Below are 18,957 nucleotides of genomic sequence, written 5' to 3' on the forward strand. Positions count from 1 at the left end.
CAATTTACCAACACAGCACCTAGCCATAACTCCAGAACACCAGAACATGCACATCAACCAAAGCTGGCCAGTTCTTGGGAGAACCTCTTCCTAGGAAAGCCTGGGTGGCTGACGGAGGTGGCGTTGGTTGGACCAGGAAGGGGCACTTTCCTTGTGGTCTGTGTGAATCCCACACGTCCCAAAGAATATAAAGTGCTTTGGGTGTCTGGAAAAAACTCTGCATACGTGGGACTACCGTTCATTTTGGTTTCAAGCGAGCAGAGCAGGGATTAAACGTGACGTGTAAACCTTGCAGAGTTTGAGCAGAGAGACTTGTCAAACACAACAGAAAGCAGACCTTCTGCACAAACGACCTGTTTGTAAAATTTTCAAGCTACAGTTTACCGAACAATTGTCACCTTTAGTTAGGGGACATAATTATACCATATTCTATTATAATTGTAGATTTTAAAATTATGTTGATTTCATACTCTCCATTTCATCTCCAGGACTTATATGTTATAAAATATATAATTATAATATATTATATGTTATTTTATTTTACATAGTTCTATAATGAAAATATCAAGTATCCATCTCTCCTTCTGGAAAGTACACTGTTGTACTTTTAAGGGTACATTTACCCTGTTTGTACATTTAGTAAGCAATAATGTTCCTGAGAGTGTAGATATCACATTTATTTTTTTCTGACACACAATGGCTGCTCGCAAAATTACTCTATGCCCTCTTGAAAAGGTCCAAACGTTCCTCCAGTGGGAGCTGGATGGTGCAATAAATAATTACTGATCTGCCTGAACTGATTGCGCAGTGAAGCTGTGTTCAGCTCCAAAACTCAAAAACAATCAGATACACAGTGAGTAAGCAATGTTTAACTTCCAAACTTCCAAAGCCTGCATTTCCTGTTAGCGATGTCACCAGATGAAAAAAGCAACCTGTACCAGGGACCACGTACAGCACAGTACACTCAGTATAGACCTGTGTAAAATTAAAGAATAAAGTACTGGAGATGAAATAGAAAAATCTACAATTATTATAGAGTGGCACATTGGTGCAGCAGGTAGTGTCGCAGTCACACAGGTCCAATGTTGGTGTGTTCTCCCCTTGTACACGTGGGTTTCCTCCGGGTGCTCCGGTTTCCTCCCATGATCCAAAAACACACGTTGATAGGTGGATTGGTGACTCAGTAGTGTCCATAGTTATGAGTGAATATGTGTGGGTGTCTCGCCCTGTGAAGGACTGGTGCCCCCTCCAGGGTGTATTCCTGCCTTGTGCCCAGCGATTCCGGATAGGAACCGGACCCACCGCGACCGTGAACTGGATAAACAGATAATAATGAATTATTAATGAATAAAGTATGATTACATTCCCTAACTTAAGGTACAGAATAATACTACAGTAACTTTTTCTTTGACAGTGCAGAGTAGGTATCGTGCAGTGTAAACGCAACATTATACATACTCATTGCTGTAAAAGGCCAAGGAAATCTGTCTATAGACAAGGCCGGGCAATACATTAAAACAAAGCAGCTGAAGCAGCTGCCTATGAGGCTAAGGAGTTGGAATGAGAGTTCTAATCCCTGCCTTACCATCCAACATCAGTAACTGACCCACTAACATTCCTGTGGCCATCAGCACTTTTAATACAGATGAGTAGAAACTTAGTGCAGCAAAAAGGAGTCTGAATAGTACCTGTCCTTTCAGAAAGAAAGATAAAATAAAAAAAAAGAAATTCAGACCAACACATGAAGGGCTTTGCTCTGTACTGGAACATTGTGCATCTTTAGGAGTTATAAACTGGATGTGGCATGCAAGTAGCCAGCTCTTTGGGTACATACTTTATCAGGGTAAACTGAATCATGGCCATATGACCTGAATTAGAGGCATCAGAATTGAATCTTGGCCATGTGTAGGTAATTGGAGACTGATGGACTAAATCTGAAGAACTGAACTGGGACCTTGGCAGCTCCAACTCAGTCTCATCTCAGTTTCATCTGAATGAGATCTATGGACTGAGTGAATCACTAAACTCGCCAGTTCACTCAGTGCTCATGCTACTGTAAATACCCCACACAAACTGAAACTCTGTGGCCAGTGAGGATCTAAAATGAAGGTCTGGGGACTGGAGACTACAAGAAGAATGCATGATCTGCACAAATGTGCAGGAAAATTGGTCAATGATTCAGTGAATCTTATAGATCATGACTCACGAATGATTCACAGAGGAATTGACAGACTAGTCAGATTTTCCATGTAAACACAGAGATTCAGATCTCAGTTGTGCTCTCTCTCTCTCTTTCTCTCTCTCACTCTCTCTCTTTCTCTCTCTCACTCTCTCTCTCTCTTTAAATCTTTCTCTCTATAAATTTTTTTATTTAAAAGAGCTGCTGTGAGAAATGTCCTCTAAGGGTAATGCTCTGTGTGTATGTGTGTGTGTGTGCATGCTTGTGTGTGTGTGTGTGTGTGTGTGTGAGAGAGAGAGAGAGAGAGAGAGAGAGGGAGAGAGAGAGAGAGAGAGAGAGTGTGCAGACCTTTCCCATTTTGTTAGCATATATGATTTTGAGGGGTGGATCATTCTCAGATCTGCACTGACACTGATGTGGTGGTTGGACCACCTCCTTGGTCCAACTTGTAGATGTAAAGTCAGAGAGAGTAGCTCATCTGTTGCTGTATAGTTTGTGTTGGAAATCCTCTAGTCCTTCATCAGTAGACACCAAACACTGCTCATAGGACAGTGGATATTTTTGGTTGGTGGCCTATTCTCAGTTCAGCAGCAACACTTAGTGAGTTTAGAACTCCAGCAGCACTGCTGTGTCTCATCCACTCATACCAGCGCAACACACATTAACACACCACCACCACCACATCAGAGAATGATCCTAATGATATTTTTTGTATGGGAGTACAGGCAACTGAAAAACACAAGGCTGTTCATGCATATATTTGGGTGACACACACACAGACAATTATCTTACCCGTCTCCCCTTAGGTCCTCGAGTGCCAGCAGGGCCACGTGATCCAGGGGGGCCCTAAAATCAGAGCAATAAGCTTTCAGCTAACACAAATATAAACATATATTAACAGCATGGTTTAAAAAACGGACCAAGAGATAGACATCCTACTAAGACAGGATTATTTAAATGAAGGATTTAGGCAGTATGCATTCCTCTAAGCTAATTCTTCTTCGTAAGTTACCCAACAAATAATGATACCACAGCCACATTAAAACACAAACATTGAAACATCTGTCAACAACTATCTGCTTTGTGTAATGTTAATATATCTGTTTTAAATGTGATACAATTGTAATACAATATTTAAAGAGTTGAAACTTACTGGCAGCCCTGGTGGACCGGGCAGTCCATTCTCCCCAGGTGTTCCTGGATGTCCCTATCATAAAGAACATATCTAAGTACTGTACTGCAATTGAAAATATTCAGATTAATGTACAATCATCTCTACTCAATACTACTCCTGAGACATATTCACCCTATTTTCTCCCAAGAAAACACAGTTCTGAGGACTTAATTAAATGTCTGTAACCTGCTTCGCTCAAAAATATCTCAACCCCACCACCACTGGTTCTTTAAATGGTAGTGAGCCACTGTTCACTCTGAACCCAAGTGTACAGCAGTACGGAGAGCAGAACCTCAGGATTTTTCTGTTGTTATCTTTTTGTTTTACTCAGTGATCTTATTGCTCTGCACTCAATGTTTCTGTTTTGCTCAGCTTAACCTCATCCTTGCTCAATCAAATAAATGAGAGTCAAGCGCTGTGACTGGAGAGACTCTGATGAGGGGGTGGTCCCATACTAAAGTCTCTACACTTGACATCAGAAGCAGAGCAGATTCAAAACAGCTTGTTTTATCCCATGTTTACTGACTTTAGTAAAACATAAAACCAACTGGTTCGTCTTGTTTCACAGTGTGTGGGTTGGTTGGCCGGATTTACACATTAATGTGCACATGCACGGAACAAAGAATTTCCTCATAACATTTCCCTTTTAAGAGCTGTTTAGAAGATGTATATGAAGGAGAATCCTGTAATTGTGAATTACAGCAGCTGGGCCTCAGCCTTTACTAATAGACATACTCTAAAGGGATAAACTAGGAAATTAATCAAACAGCTTTAAAAGAAACAAGAAATCTTACTTCAGATCCCTTCTCTCCTGGTGGTCCAGGTAAGCCCATCTCCCCTCGATCACCCTGGAACACAAAAACACACAGTTTATCAAGTGACAGAAAACTGTTAAGCTGATTTCTGTTAAGCTTCAGAGATGCTATGTGGAGACATTGCACTTCTGTCTCTCTCTCTCACCTTTTCCCCTGCCAATCCTGGCTCACCCACTGGACCCACAAAGCCAACCAGTCCCTATATATACACACACATGCAACTTCATAAGTAACCATCAAATCAAAGGAGTGTGTGTCTATCTGTAGGTAGCACATGAAGCACTCACTTTCTCTCCCATTGGCCCGACCTTCCCAGTGATGCCTTGTTCACCCTGAAAAAGAAGAGTTGCATTGGGCCGAGTTGCGTTTCGTGGGCAACGAGTACGCAAAAGCACCAGGTGGAAAATATAAACCTGCAGTTTTAACAGTTCACATGCGTAAATATCCCTCTTGTGAATGCAAGTGTGAAACTTGTGAGCACAGAGAGAGGAATTGTGAGCACTACTATATTTTAAAGTTACTCTCACACACCAAGCTCTTTTCGTTTCTGCTCAAGAAGATTTCAGCGCTGGGGTTTCGAAATGGGTGGGTGGGCAGTGTCAGGGTCATTTCTCTCAGCGAATGCTATTGGCTTTGTCTGCGGGTGCTGTGAGTGCCCATCTAATAGACTGTATATGGCCTGCCTACTTCCAGGACAGCACCAGGCCCATTGACAAACAGTGTCAGGATAAGGTTATAAACCATGTTTACAGTGGGTTTAGATCATATTAATATGTGATAAACATGTAGAATTATGTTCACTGCATGAAGAAAACTGAGACTGAGTCAACTCTTGAGTTTTGACTCTCTGCATCATTTGCCAAAAGTGAATCTCTACTTCCAGACACACAAAGAATCAATTCATTCTGGAGTCGACTCTCTCCAGCACAAAAAACGCCAGAGGGAAAAGAGCTTGGCGCAGGAGGGAAACTTTAAAATTGAGAGGGTAAAAAAACATGAAATAAAGACAGTTATTCTTTATTTTGTGATCAGTGCGCACGCATTTCCTCTCTCTGTGCTTGAACATTTCACATCTGCACTTCTGAGAGGGATAATCTTAGAAAAAAAGACTTTAATCTTAGAAAAAAAAGTATTATAAATATTTTCTGATTTTGATGCATAGGTGATTTCACTGTGTGCTTGTGTGCATGTTTGAGATCTGACCTTAACACCTTCAGGCCCCACTTTTCCTGGAAAACCTTTTTTGCCCATAAGGCCCTAAAAAGGATGAGGAAGAGGAGGAGAAAGGAACATCAAATGGAGAAGAATAGGAGAGAGATCTTAAAACCTTTAAGCAAAAGCAAAATGGTGCCAATTTCCCAAAAGTATCCTGGCCCCAGGATGTTTTTCATTGTGAGACAGAGAGACACTTGTTCCTCCATCTTTTTATTTTATGTTTTGGGAGAGAAAAAAAAACACTGCCCATATGCTCCTTAGTCTTGGACAGGTTTAGGTCAGTGAACTTCCAGAGCACATTACCAGACACATGTTCTCACACACAGCCAACTAAACCACATCAGCCCCCGACTATGTGTGTGTATTGCTGAGAGGAAAACCAGAAGCACTGTGGTCACAGGGAACACACAGATTGACCACGTTACAGACCAGACAAAGAGAGGGAGAAAGAGAAACAGAGTAGAAAATGAGGTAACCAGATACCTGAAAGAATAAAAGAAAGAAACACTGTAAGCAATGATGGCAGACACTCAAAAGCCTAATGTAAGGACCAGCCATGGAGAAGCTGGTTCTTGATGGAAAACAAAAATGACAGAAGATCCTAGGAGAGTCTGGAACAGAGGAAGAGGAAAATGTTGAACCATGTTATGTAATGCATGTTTGCACTTCACTGTTCTCATTAACAGAGGACGATTCAGGGCATATTATGAACTGCCTTTAAAAATGACAATAGTAGACAAATCAACGCATTTATACCCTGATGAAAATAGTGCATATCCATAAAGGAAAATTAGGGCTATCGATGAAAAAAAAATACATTAACGAATCAATCACAATATTGGTTGAAATTCACACTGTCCTTTCTTAAGCCTGAAGCTTTAACAATGTATATTTAAATGTAAAATAAATGAATAGCTGTTGACTTTTATCCCTGATACAACTCTAGACACAACCACACACTAAATCCAGTGGATTAAACCTCAAAACACAAAGACAAATCACTTTCAGGACACGGTAGTGGGGACAGGGTGTACTGTGATACCAGCTGCAGACAGATCGTTCTTGACATTTAGAGAAGGTAATTTCACCAGAGGTACCTGCCCATATCTAATACACCCAATTCAAAGCAGAGGCTGTTAAAAATCAGCACCATGTGATGTGTTATATTAGCACTGAAACTAAACTCAAGACGGTTAGGATTTGGGCAGCCATTTTGAAATCTCAGTTCCTTACCCCACCATCTGGTGGTCAGATGCAGGTACTGCAAGGTTTTATTAGGTTTGTGTACTTCAGAACAAATAAATAAATGAAACCCAGGAAGTTAGAGATGCCAGAGAAGGGACAATAATTTAAACGTATCACAGTAAAGTCTTCAGCATAACACAAACAAATACTCACAGGCACACAAACTTCTGTTTTCTGCACACTTTTTAGGGTGTAGTCAATAAAGAGCATTTAAATGGCAGTATGGTTGTGCCTCAATGCCCATCTCTGGCAACTATTATTGCATTACAAATGGTACTAGCATTAATACTCATAGTATTACTACCACAGTGTTAATGCTACAACACCTATATTTCTATTCATTCTACCTGCCAATCAAAGCTCACCTCTAGTCCACTTGGCCCAGGTGGTCCAATAGGCCCTTCCTCTCCCTGAAAACAGAAATCAAAATGACTAATTATAATGTTTATTACAGACGGAAACATACAGAGTAGCTACTCTAAACCGATCTCCATTCCTCACTGTCACAAACACACACATACACACAGACATATACACATACGTCTAATCCAGCAGCTCCACGAGGTCCAGGTAACCCTCTTGTTCCCAGTTTGCCCTATGTGAAAAAAATATATTGTGAAGTTGATAACACAAGCTTAAATTTGCATGAGTGCAGTGACAAGGGCACTGTACTGAATAAACAGAAGGGAGCCATGAATCCAGGGTCCTGATGCATAAAAGACCCCAGAGCATTTCCTGGAAAAGACTCAGGTGTGACCATGTAAATCTGCTCCTGTGGTCATTTCTGCCCTCTTTATCATCCCCAACCTCAATAAACTGGATAAGGTCATTCCCTCTCCTATCCTCTGTACATGTCCCAAAGAATGTTCTCTAATGTCCCAAAGTATGTGAAGCACAGGTTTACTGACCTTTGGTCCTTCGGGGCCATTAGGTCCAGGTGCTCCGATGTCACCGGGAAAACCCTGAAGTCAAACCAGATCATTTCATGTATAATTGTTTACTCCAATCCACAAATAAAACAAACAGAATTAACATATCATGAATGTTAATGCATAGCATTAAGAATTATTTTGTATAGTTGTGATATAGATTGTACCTCAGGACCAGGGGGACCAGAGACCCCTGTGAGTCCCCTCTCTCCTGCATGGCCCTGGAAGACAAATATACACAGAGAGAGAAAAATTCACTGTAATTTGAATTGAACAAAGAGGCTAAGAATAGGAACATGGCCTTAGTAATTTTGCGGGTAAATAACTGACCTGAGGTCCTGGTTTTCCTCGTGGACCTGGCAACCCTGGCAACCCCTGTGCACCCTGAAACAATTGGGCACATAGGTAAATTATAGTACTCTACACACACACACACACCTAAAACAGCATTATGGTCCTATGTTTGTCCAGTTATTCAGTTTAGTAGTTTTTGCTACTCCTTCCTCTGCATGAGCTTTGTCTGGCTTTGTTCGAGTCCATCACTGTTCAAAGTTCCAATATGCTTCAGGCCAACCACTTAATATGAGGCCTTTAAAATGTAGGGAGTTAAAGGAAGCTATTAAAGATTAACTCTACAAGCCCAACAATGGTCAATTATCAATAGCAGTTTACAACAAACTATTATGGGTCACACCTCCACCTAAACCCCACACCTTGTCTCCTTGGAATCCCCTTTCCCCTTGGTTTCCTGGAAGTCCAACTTCACCCTGGGAGGCATGGAGAGAGGGAGAATGGGGGGAGAGAAAGAAGAGGGTGATTGAGGTAGAGAGAGGTTTTTTATTTTAATTTGAGAGAATTCATAATTTCACTTGTGATTTTGACCCTATTTTCAGCCTATATTTTTAACATAAGACCCAGACTGGCTTTTGTGCAAAATCAGTACTCAAAATGGTTCTGGAGACAGCACTGCCTTTGAGGAAGAAGGAATGTTATTGGTAACCTGCCTAAAAGCAGGGACGAACGTGATTGGACTGGGTGGAGATTTTCAAATACGGCACTATAAACCTGTAAAGCTCTGTCTGGACATTTGTGGTTTCCCTGCTCTGATGGCCATAAATAACTTTGGAAGAAATATATGTGCAATATTTTTTTTTTGTTACTGTAGACTTAGTTCTGTATTATAATCTATTTAATATAAGTGCTGTAAAAATCTTTTTTTTTTTTTTTATTAAAATGTGTTAAAATTCTGAAGAATATTCTGAAAATTCTGAAGACGCAGATCCTCTCCTGCACATGTTATGACTGCTGCCTCAGAGGAAGCTGCAGTCCTGCTGCCTCTGAGGCAGATTTAAAAGAAGTACATTGCGCATACTTGATTCATGATTGCTGCCTCTGTAAGAGCTACAGAATGTTATACCATAATGCTCTTCCTTAGAGGCAGCAATTATGTGCTATTCCATTTTGACTTAGTACCTGCCTCAGAGGAACAGAGCATTATTGTATAATATTCTGTAGCTCCTTAAGAGGCAGCAATCATAACTCAAATGTGCATCAGAGTACTTTTTTGGGATCTGCCTTAGGGGCAGCAGAACATTATAACAATCTGCAGATTTCTCAAAGGCAGTTATATTATCCTCCATTCAAGCAAAACTAAATACTGAGATTTTTGAAGTGTTTCCTACGGTCTACAGTAGTCTACAGTAACAGAAAAGGAAATTATTTTGCACATATATTTCTCCCAAATACATTTCTGAAATTCAGAGCATGAGGGTCTAAGCACAGTTTTACTGTTTTACAACACAGTATTTCAAAATCATCACCCAATGTATGCTAACAAATCAGGTATATTCCCGCCTTTTAGCTGGTAACCATTTACATACTTTCTCCCCACAAAAAGTAGGAGTGAATTTGCTCACAAACTCAACAACCATGTACTCTATTCCAGTGTAAACAGAGTACTCTCCTATCCACTTGTTAAGGTAGACTTAACAAATGCAACAAATGCAACAAATGCAACAAATGCAACGTCTGGGGCAAATCTCAAAAACAATAACAACAACAAAAAAAATCAGTTCTCAACGACGAGTAACAAAACAGATCCTCACTGACCAAAACAAGCACTCTCAGAGCAAAATCTAAAATTGTTGACCAATAGAGGAGCTTCTGAGAGCACATGTTCAATACAGGCCTGTCTATGAGGGAGGAGAATGGGTGCATTTCCATCACATGCTGCAGTATAACAGGCCAATAAGAGCATTCAGATCACCTTATCACCTTTCAGTCCAGGCTCGCCCATGTTCCCAGCCACACCCTGGGTTAAAAAAGGCACACAAAAAAGTACATTTTAAACATTAAAATATGAACAATCCCATGGTAAATATCAGAAAAGAGACAAATGTAGTGCGAGGTTGCAATTAGCAGATAAGCTTGTGCATGTGATTTGCTTCTAACCTTCAGTCCCTCCAGTCCTGGTAAACCAACGACACCGGCTGGGCCCATGTCACCCTGTAGGCAAGAAACAGAGGTTACATTCCTTTAGTAGTACAGAAGTATGCTGTCCAATAAAGTTTTAAAAAAGGATCATTATTTGTTTTTGCTAATTAAACTATGCTATCCCTTCTCCTCAAGCTACCCCAGTGCATTTAATCCTTGTCATGCCTGTCATGAATCAGCAAAGTTTGTTCCCAGCCAAAACCTAAGGGGAGTTGGTTCTTCCATGCAAACAGTGATGTCAACCATGGGTGTTTTGAGCTTAGGAAACTTTAGAAAGAGCCCAGAGCCTTAAATAAAGTATATATGTGGAGCTGGACACTGTGTGTTATATAAATAATAGAAACCAAAACAGAAACATGCTCCGTTTGTGTGTATTTCCAAGGCTGTGTTTAGCGTGACATCAGACGTTTTGGCTACTTTTCTCCACTCTTCACAGGCTCCGCAGTATAGCTCAGAACTTAAAGTAACTTTTCAAAACATGTATCATATCTCACTCTGATCTGACCCTGCTGTAAAGAAACCATATAATACAATGTAATATAAAACAATATAAACATTTTTTTTGGATGACTCTGTCCATTTATTTATGACTCTGGTACTATACTGAGCCACAGCGATGCTGGAACCAAGCATTTCTGCAACACTTCCCCACTGATGACGTATCCATGGTTCCCATCTAAACTGGTGGAAACACAAGTCGGTTTGCTGGATAGTACCACGTTTCTTTAAACCAGAATGAGCCACAGCTCAATTCAGTTTAAGAGCACAGCAATGAGGAGAGAGGTGCAGAAAATCTATATGTCGTAGCAATTTTTACTCGTTTCTCTTTCTTCTCCATTCTCATTTTCACAATGCTCTTGTTTCTTTGCACTTGTGTCTGTTTCACTCCATTTTTTTGTACTCTCTTTTTCACAGTAAGACCTACTCATGTTCAGGAGGGAGCGATATATTTTAATTCACACAGGACATAGTTTAACACCTTCGCCACTAAAACGTGTCCCAACTTGGGCAGAATTCACCACTACTTTTAAAAGAAATATTTGTCATGATGAATATTACTCACAATCAGGCCAGTAACTCCAGGAGGACCAGGGGCACCAAGAGCCCCCTGAAAAAAAAAATAAGAGAGGGATGAGAAAGAGAGAGAGCGAGGAGGGGGGGAGTAGAGAGAGTTATAGGTTTGGAGTATTTCTCAAACAAGCACAGTGGGGGAAAAAAGAGACTCAGTACCGGTGCATGAGTTTGCAGTGTGCACACGAGTGTGTGTGTGTGTGTATACACACTGTGGTGAAAAATGGCTATGTGCTCAGAATGAATAGATATATTTGTGTATGTATTGCTTGGTGTTTTACTGAGCATTTTTTGTCTGCTTGTGTTTATGTTTACAAAGTTTGTGCTGTTTGTGTTTATGTATTTAAAGTCTAAACATTTACACACAGATACAGTAGTGAGTCTGTTGGACACCTTTCTTTGTCTCTGTGGGTGTATATGTCACCACATACTTATCTGCATATACAAGTATGTGTCTGAGCAAGTAAGTGTGTGTGTACATTTATTTATGAATGCATGTCTGCCCTAGCATACAGAGCTCGTCTGTTGCTAGCGCCACCATGCCATGCTGAACCCATTTCCTCCTCCATCCCTGGTGTGATGGAAGAATGAAAAGGCTGCTTCACTCTGCGTCCAGTAACAGAGAAACAGCCTGGAAATAAGAATGTGCGCAACGCAGTACTTCCTGTTTTTAGCCTGAAGGAAGCCTGAGACTGAGGGGTGAAAAGGGGGAGGGGCTTCATCTAAAGTGAGGCTGTGATGTCCCCTCTTAGACTCACTTCAGTGGAGCTGATAAAATGGAAGAGGAGTGTAGAATCAAAGCTATAGTGTTACATTTCTGTATGCTCTGTATATCTGTTGTTGTTCTCAGGTAATCTATTAGATGAATTTGTGTGTTTGGGATCTCTATGTTCCTTGTATATTAACACACATCTCCACTTAATCAGGGTACAATAGGGATAACTACAGCTAAAACACATCCAAAGGTAGAAGTGTCCAGAGAATGTGTCTCAAGCTGTGTGTGTTTGTGTGCGTGCATTTGTGTGTTTGTAGATAACTGATGTGTTGGCTAATGGAAAATTGAGCACAGCCAAGTGAAATAGCTGCATTTTATTTCGAAATGTGGTGTAAAAGCAGTGGTCTACAAGCACTAGTCTTACTAAAATCATCAGCAAAATCCAGCAACACCCACCCCTTCCAGGGCATGTTTTTGGGGTGCCGACCAGACCCTGGAATCTATTTTCACATATGCATTTCTCATTATCTTGTGTGTGTGTGTGTGTGTGTGTGTGTACAAGCAACTGTGGGATGTTGTGGTCTCCCTCAGACTTCAGTCTGCTTTGAAATAGCATGCCAACAGACCAATGGAGAGTAACAGTGAAGGAAAGAGAAGGACAAGGAGTGAATGACTGAAGAAGGAAGGAAAAGGAAGTACAGGCATGGTAGGAAAACATGGGGAATAAGATGACAAATTAGTTCAATATAGATTTCTCAGTAGACTGAGAGTGAGAGAGGAAAAATAATACACAGAAGACTTACTGGTTCCCCATCAGCTCCGGGTGGCCCCCTCTCACCGAAATCTCCAGGAAAACCCTAGAGAGAGAGAGAGAGAGAGAGAGAGAGAGAAAGAGATGGTGATGAATGAAAACAAAGACACAAGAAAGATAAGAGATATATTAATTTCATTCATTTTATAATCACACACACTTTTTCATGTTACAGTCAAGCTTTGAATTTGCATTGAGTTCTGAGTCTTTGTGTATGTACAAAACCAATTTCCAAGAGAGTTGCATGCTGTGCAATATGTAAATACAATCAGAGCACAATAAGCTATAAATCATTTAAACCCTATTTCCAGAACAGTTGGGACATTATGTAAAGTGAAAGAAAAACAACATGTGATTTATTCTTGATTCTCTTGAAAATTTATATTTATTCAAACTTTATTTAAACTCACACTGTTTTGAAGCATTACACTTTAAGAATGTGAATATAAAAGAGAGAAAATGAGCATTTACCAAAGACTTGGCCTTTACAAACAGAAATGGGAAATTGCTCATCACTTTATACCAAAGTTCATGAATGAATTCTAAAACAGAGGGAATGCAAACAGAATTTTTTTCATGGAAAGTATAGCATCCTCGATTCCCAAACAATTAAACTGTAATGAAAAGAAAATACGATGTAACCCACTGTAAACAATATATTTGGAATAGGTCCAGACATAATTTTTTCCAAATGTGTATATTTTGACAAAGTACAATCAAGATATTTATAAACTGAAAAAAATGGTGTGCTATTTTCAGCTAAAAAAAGCTTCAGGAAAATGATCAAACTACAGATTATTTTTTTATTGCATTTTACAAAAATTTCCCAACTTCTCTGGACAATAGGGCAAGCATGGAAACCCATGCATCTCTGCACCCTGCAACTTCCACAAGCTCCTCCTGGGGCATATATGCCCATTTTAAATTTGAAGCCAGCAACATGTTACAAAAAATGTAATTATTCAAGAATCTGTGGTACATAATATCATTAAACAATTGAGAAAATACAGAGAATATAGAAAAGTTTCTATATGCAGGGGGAAAGGTCCAAAACCAGTATTGGCTGGCTGTGGTCTTCATGACCATGTTTTTGTAGTGGAAATCACTAGATAGGCTAAGAAACACTTCCCAAAACCACTGTATATGAACACAGCCCATCAAATGCAGTCCTGTTAAAACTCAAATGCAAAGAAGAAACCATATATAAATTATTTTTGAAAATCATGGATTCGGTATCCTCCAGGCTAAAGAGGAGTGGGACCATGTGGCTTGTTATAAGCACAAAGTTCAAATGTCAGAATCCATGATGGCATGGGGTTGCTTTAGTGTACATGGCATGGTTGACTTGCACATATGTGAAGTCACCGTTAATGCTGAAGGATATACACAGGCATTGGAGCAACATTCTGCTATCCACACCATGTCATTTTCTGGAAAGGCCTTGTTTATTTTAGCAAGAAAATGCCAGTCCACAATCTGCATGGATTTTAACAGCACTGTCCCATAGTAAACCATATTTACCATATTATGAAATGAAAAACACTATAATGGAGACAATGATTTACAAAATAAAAATATTACAAGAGTGACAACAACATCAACAGCAACATTATCAGACACTGAGATGGCGTTTGATGGTGAATGAATTTTATACATGAGAATGTGTATGATTAAGAGTGTCTGTGTATCTTTGAGTGTGTGTGTGTGTGTGTATATGTCAGTGAAACTGTGCAGTATACTTCTAAATATTGTGCGACAGACATACTGAGAGAACAAATCAAACAGACATTCAAGAAATCCATGGGTTGCAGTGAGTAATGTTTTTGGCATGGGTGCCACATTGGGGACTGATTGTCTGGTTTCAGAGCACAGCACTAATGTAAACGAATGGGAAACACAGATTAATTTGTCTCCCCATTGTGTGCATGTGTTTGTGTGTGGTAAAACATCACACTGTGTAGTATAACGAGGAGAAAAGCAAAGTTAAAAATCAGTAAATGAAATATTTATGCAAGTCTGAAAGTGTGAGTGATCAGTGAGAAATGGTTCCATGCTGCAGCAAAGCAGAGTCATCTACACCCTTCATGGGCATAGTCTGTCATAAAATAAAAGTTTGTGCATTAACGTAGTGCGTTGTATGTAAAATGAATTTTTAGTGAGCTGTAAGGTTCAAGTTTCCCTGTTGATTGAGCGTCTTATTAAAAAATTACGTCTTTTTGTAGTATTAGTTTTATAATGTGTGAGGAGCACTATGTAGGGAGTATGGTGCTACTTTGCGATGCAGTCCCAGATCCTTTACTCACTGACACAGACGAACAGATCTCATTTAAGACGGTGATGTGGATAAATCAGGGATACATACTTATATTTCTTTAATTGTAATTTCTAAATGAGGACTAAAATTGCTGGAAGAAAGAATAAATAAAATAAAATCACAGTTTTTATCTGAATGTGTGTGTTTGAGTAATGAGTAAGTCACCAATAACATGGTTACTCTGTACTGTGACAGAGCTGTGATAGATATCCACTAATAATTATTCTATTATAAATTATGTAATATCATTGAAATATTATAATGGAAGATAAATTTTATTTGTTGCAAATTAAAGAGTGTATGTTGATTTGATTACTTTGTGTGTGTGTGTGGTCCTGTGTGCATTTTGCATCTATTGGTGTTCTGTCTCCGCTGATAAGTTCATTATACTTATGTATCCCAACCCGCTCATGGCTACACAGCCCCAAACCACAATGGCACTCCCCGCAACCGGCACCAAACATAACTGTGTTTCGTTCCCCCAGTAGGATGCCTTCAGGAGTGCATTTACTGCAACATTGTGATGCCCAAAACAGCTTAATGATGCCCAATAGTCCATGGCTAGTTGGCTGGTAGTCAACTCAATCCCAAACCTCTTCCAGCAGGCCCCCAAAACTTCTACCTAGAGCTCTTAATGGGACTTTTGCTTGTGAGATAGTTTTACATCCCAGATTCCCAATCCTGGAATCCAAATTCTTCCTGGTCACTCTAGCCGTCCATCCCTAATGCCCATTGCAACAGCTTTCCTGGAAAAAGGTTTTTTCACTGAGAATGAACTGTGTATCTACTGATGTCATCGCACTGGCAATGGGGGAATAGTCTCACTGACACAGCAAGGGTTTGAACAGGGGTCTATTAATGATGGTTGATGAGATTTTTGGTTATGTCCACCTCAGACTCTTTTCATGCTGCAACTAATGCAGGTCCATTACATCATCTAAAACATGTCCACACTGGGTCTCACCATGATGAATATATAAACCAAATCTCTCTCTCTCTCTCTGTCTCACAGATACAGCAAACACACACACACACACTTAATAAAATATGTTAAGACAAAACATTACCGGCGTACCCATCGTGCCCCTCTTCCCAGGAGGACCAGGACTACCCTGAAAGTGAGAGAGAGTGAGGGGGGGGGGGGGGGGGGGGGGTTTATATAGATAGTTAGAGAGAGGTTACATTAAGATGAATGCTGATTGTAAAGCCTGGGGCTGGTCTGCCACACACACAAACACACCCTCTGTGAGCACTTGCTTTATGTATCCATGCCCATGTTCTGAGGCTGGAGCAGCTACACAGGGTGTGTAAGTGGTGTGGCAGTGCATCCCAGACATACTACAGTATGGTGTCATCTAAAGGCCAGGGGCAGTGCCTTTAGGACTTTAGGAACACTATGTAATATTTTTACATTTAATTCCAGTTGACCACCAGACAGAGATGGTGATGAATGAAAACAAAGACACAAGAAAGACAATATATATATATATATATATATATATATATATATATATATATATATGTGTGTGTGTGTGTGTGTGTGTTGGGGTGAGGCTTACAGTCTTACCACTGTGAGAGAGGTAAGTAGGCTAATGCTTTTAAGGGGGAAAGCTTAGCACCCTGTGGAGTTCAGGGTATTCAAACCATCATGTGTATGGATCAGTATTTGTGGGCGTAGGTGTCAGTGTTTTGAGGTTGTCATATAACTCATCTCCCCCAACTCACCCCTTACCCCACTTGCCACACACCCATCAGTATCATTAAACTTTGATTCCTCTTCTTGCACTCATTGGCCACTTTATTCAAAACTACACACTTGCAGCACATTACGTTCCTTGGTTGCATGTCTGTTTTGTTTTGCTTGGTGTCTTTTCTTTTGTTTTCTTTTCATTGCTATTCGCGTTAATCAGGAACCGCCCTGGCGCTGACAAGAGACCCTGTGTTCCAGCTCTTAAGGGCCGCCCCATTTCAAAGGATAAGTTTTTAACCACTAATCTTAGTAACTCAGTTCCAATGGGCAAGATAACACTCGAAAACGAGGGGTAGGGTTCAAATTAAGAAATGGGATTCACCCTCTATATATGTCTCATGTTTAGGCAGTGTGTCCATAGGCAAAATAGTAAAGAGAACAGGACTCACTCTTTCACCGTCAGGTCCGGGTAAACCAAAAAGGCCTGGGATCCCAATAAAGCCCTGCAGCAAATGTAGGAGAGACAGAGAGAGAGAGAGAGAGAGAGAGCCAGAGAGAGAGAGAGAGAGAGAAAAAAAACAGAAACAAAACGAGAGGAAATACTTTGAAAACCCTAGACACTCTTATGCATTCACAGGTCAATACAAATGGACGCCTGAAGGGTGGCATGGGCAGATGAATGGATGGACAGATGGGTGGAAGTCTCTCTGGAGACGTAGAGGCAGGCCTTGAGGAAAGTGTATATGCCCATGGACTGCATGGTGCTGGCCTCCACAATGTAGTCCAAGGGCACATACCCTCACACCAGGGATACACACGATGATTCACGGCAACTGTGGAGTGGAAGTGCATACACATACACATACATACATACATGCACAAGCTAATTTATGAGCATGCATGCACATGCAATTGTGCTCGCACACACACAGACACACGAAATTCTATAAAACCTGACAGAATGAATCTACATAAATCTGACTTTAAAATCACAGATTATGTTAATGCTAGTGCCATGTATGGTGCACCAATTAGAGGTCAGTGTGTGAGTGTGTTTGGTGGGGGTGGGGGGTGTTTAAAGACAGCAGGGCCTCAGTCTGATTTTAAACAGGAAATTCCAGTCAGTGTGGGTGGAGCCAAGTTTGATAAAGAGCTTTTAATACGCCTCAGCTACAACACTACACTGTGTGTGTGTGTGTGTGTGTGTGTGTGTGTGTGTGTGTGTGTATACACAACATATTCCATATGCACTGGAACAGCAGTGGCTGCAATACAAATTGCATTTGTGTACATCAAAAAGGACCTGCGGCTACACACTCACATACAGTTTTATGGCTTTACCAGCAGTCCCTGCAATTTGACATGGTGTAGTCTCCTCAGGATAGGGGGAGGGAGAAAGACAGCAAGACAGACAGGATGAGGGGAAAGAAGGGAAGAAGACAGAGAGGTAATGAAGCCTCTAAAATCCACTCAGGGTCAAACCACTTAACTTCAACTGCGGAGAAGTGCCCTACACCCTGTAATGAACATAGACAACAGGCCCAGTGTTCAACAACAACACACCCCCCTCACTGTTCCAGAGTGTTCTGTGGGCCATCAGGTTATTACTGTCGTATTATCAAGCAGGAAATGCAACTGGAATTAATGAAAGAGGAACAGCTGGACTCACCCGTGTGCCTTTTGGCCCACGAGGACCTATAGGACCAGGAAGCCCCTGAAAGATAAAAAATATGGATATTAATGATACATTTATTTACATATATACAGCATTCTGCAAGCAGTCTAAGCACCTGAAATATGAAAAATGCTTAAAAATGATTTAAAGCTATTATTTCTCTCAGAATTAACAAATGTTCTGCTCAAAAAACACAAAAAAGCCTAATATTAGAATAATGTTATTATTATTAACTATAATAGTGGCTTTCTGTGTGTGAATGTGCTGGTTTAACCCTGTCCAAACCTCTCCTCATTGCAGTTTTATTTGAGGTTATCATCCAATGTCTGGTTTTACCAGTTGATAAATACTGTTATGTTGATTTGATCACTCCACACTCACTTGATCACTCATACTTGTTCTTCAGGGTTTTCCTTTATAAATCATTGGTTGTTTGGATCAGCAATTTCAGTTAAATATATCATATAGCTGATGAACACAGTGATATTTGAGAAGTGAAATGAAGTTTATAGGATTTACAGAAAGTGAGCAATATTATTTAATCAAAATTATGCTAGTGCATAAATTTGTGCACCCTTGTTGCTAATTGATTTGAATACCTTTAGCACTAATTATTGGAACACAACATTTG

General features: G+C 40.3%; 1 protein-coding gene across 1 annotated transcript in view; it reads right to left on the minus strand.

Annotated features, from left to right (window-relative positions):
* The window catches only part of col27a1a (collagen, type XXVII, alpha 1a), a 72,878-nt gene that overhangs the window by 31,988 nt on the left and 21,933 nt on the right, over positions 1-18,957 (minus strand). Inside the window, exons 10-28 of the mRNA XM_066645299.1 lie at positions 18,321-18,365; positions 17,101-17,154; positions 16,029-16,073; positions 12,640-12,693; positions 11,114-11,158; positions 10,009-10,062; positions 9,824-9,868; positions 8,271-8,324; positions 7,888-7,941; positions 7,725-7,778; positions 7,537-7,590; positions 7,170-7,223; positions 6,994-7,038; positions 5,372-5,425; positions 4,456-4,500; positions 4,314-4,367; positions 4,148-4,201; positions 3,333-3,386; positions 2,972-3,025 (exon numbers count right to left, since the gene is read on the minus strand). Of these exons, the coding sequence (XP_066501396.1) occupies positions 2,972-3,025; positions 3,333-3,386; positions 4,148-4,201; positions 4,314-4,367; positions 4,456-4,500; positions 5,372-5,425; positions 6,994-7,038; positions 7,170-7,223; positions 7,537-7,590; positions 7,725-7,778; positions 7,888-7,941; positions 8,271-8,324; positions 9,824-9,868; positions 10,009-10,062; positions 11,114-11,158; positions 12,640-12,693; positions 16,029-16,073; positions 17,101-17,154; positions 18,321-18,365 (972 nt within the window). The remainder of the gene's footprint in view (positions 1-2,971; positions 3,026-3,332; positions 3,387-4,147; positions 4,202-4,313; positions 4,368-4,455; positions 4,501-5,371; positions 5,426-6,993; positions 7,039-7,169; positions 7,224-7,536; positions 7,591-7,724; positions 7,779-7,887; positions 7,942-8,270; positions 8,325-9,823; positions 9,869-10,008; positions 10,063-11,113; positions 11,159-12,639; positions 12,694-16,028; positions 16,074-17,100; positions 17,155-18,320; positions 18,366-18,957) is intronic.

The sequence above is a fragment of the Hoplias malabaricus genome, chromosome 15 (assembly GCF_029633855.1).
Source record: "Hoplias malabaricus isolate fHopMal1 chromosome 15, fHopMal1.hap1, whole genome shotgun sequence".
Lineage (NCBI taxonomy): Eukaryota > Metazoa > Chordata > Actinopteri > Characiformes > Erythrinidae > Hoplias > Hoplias malabaricus.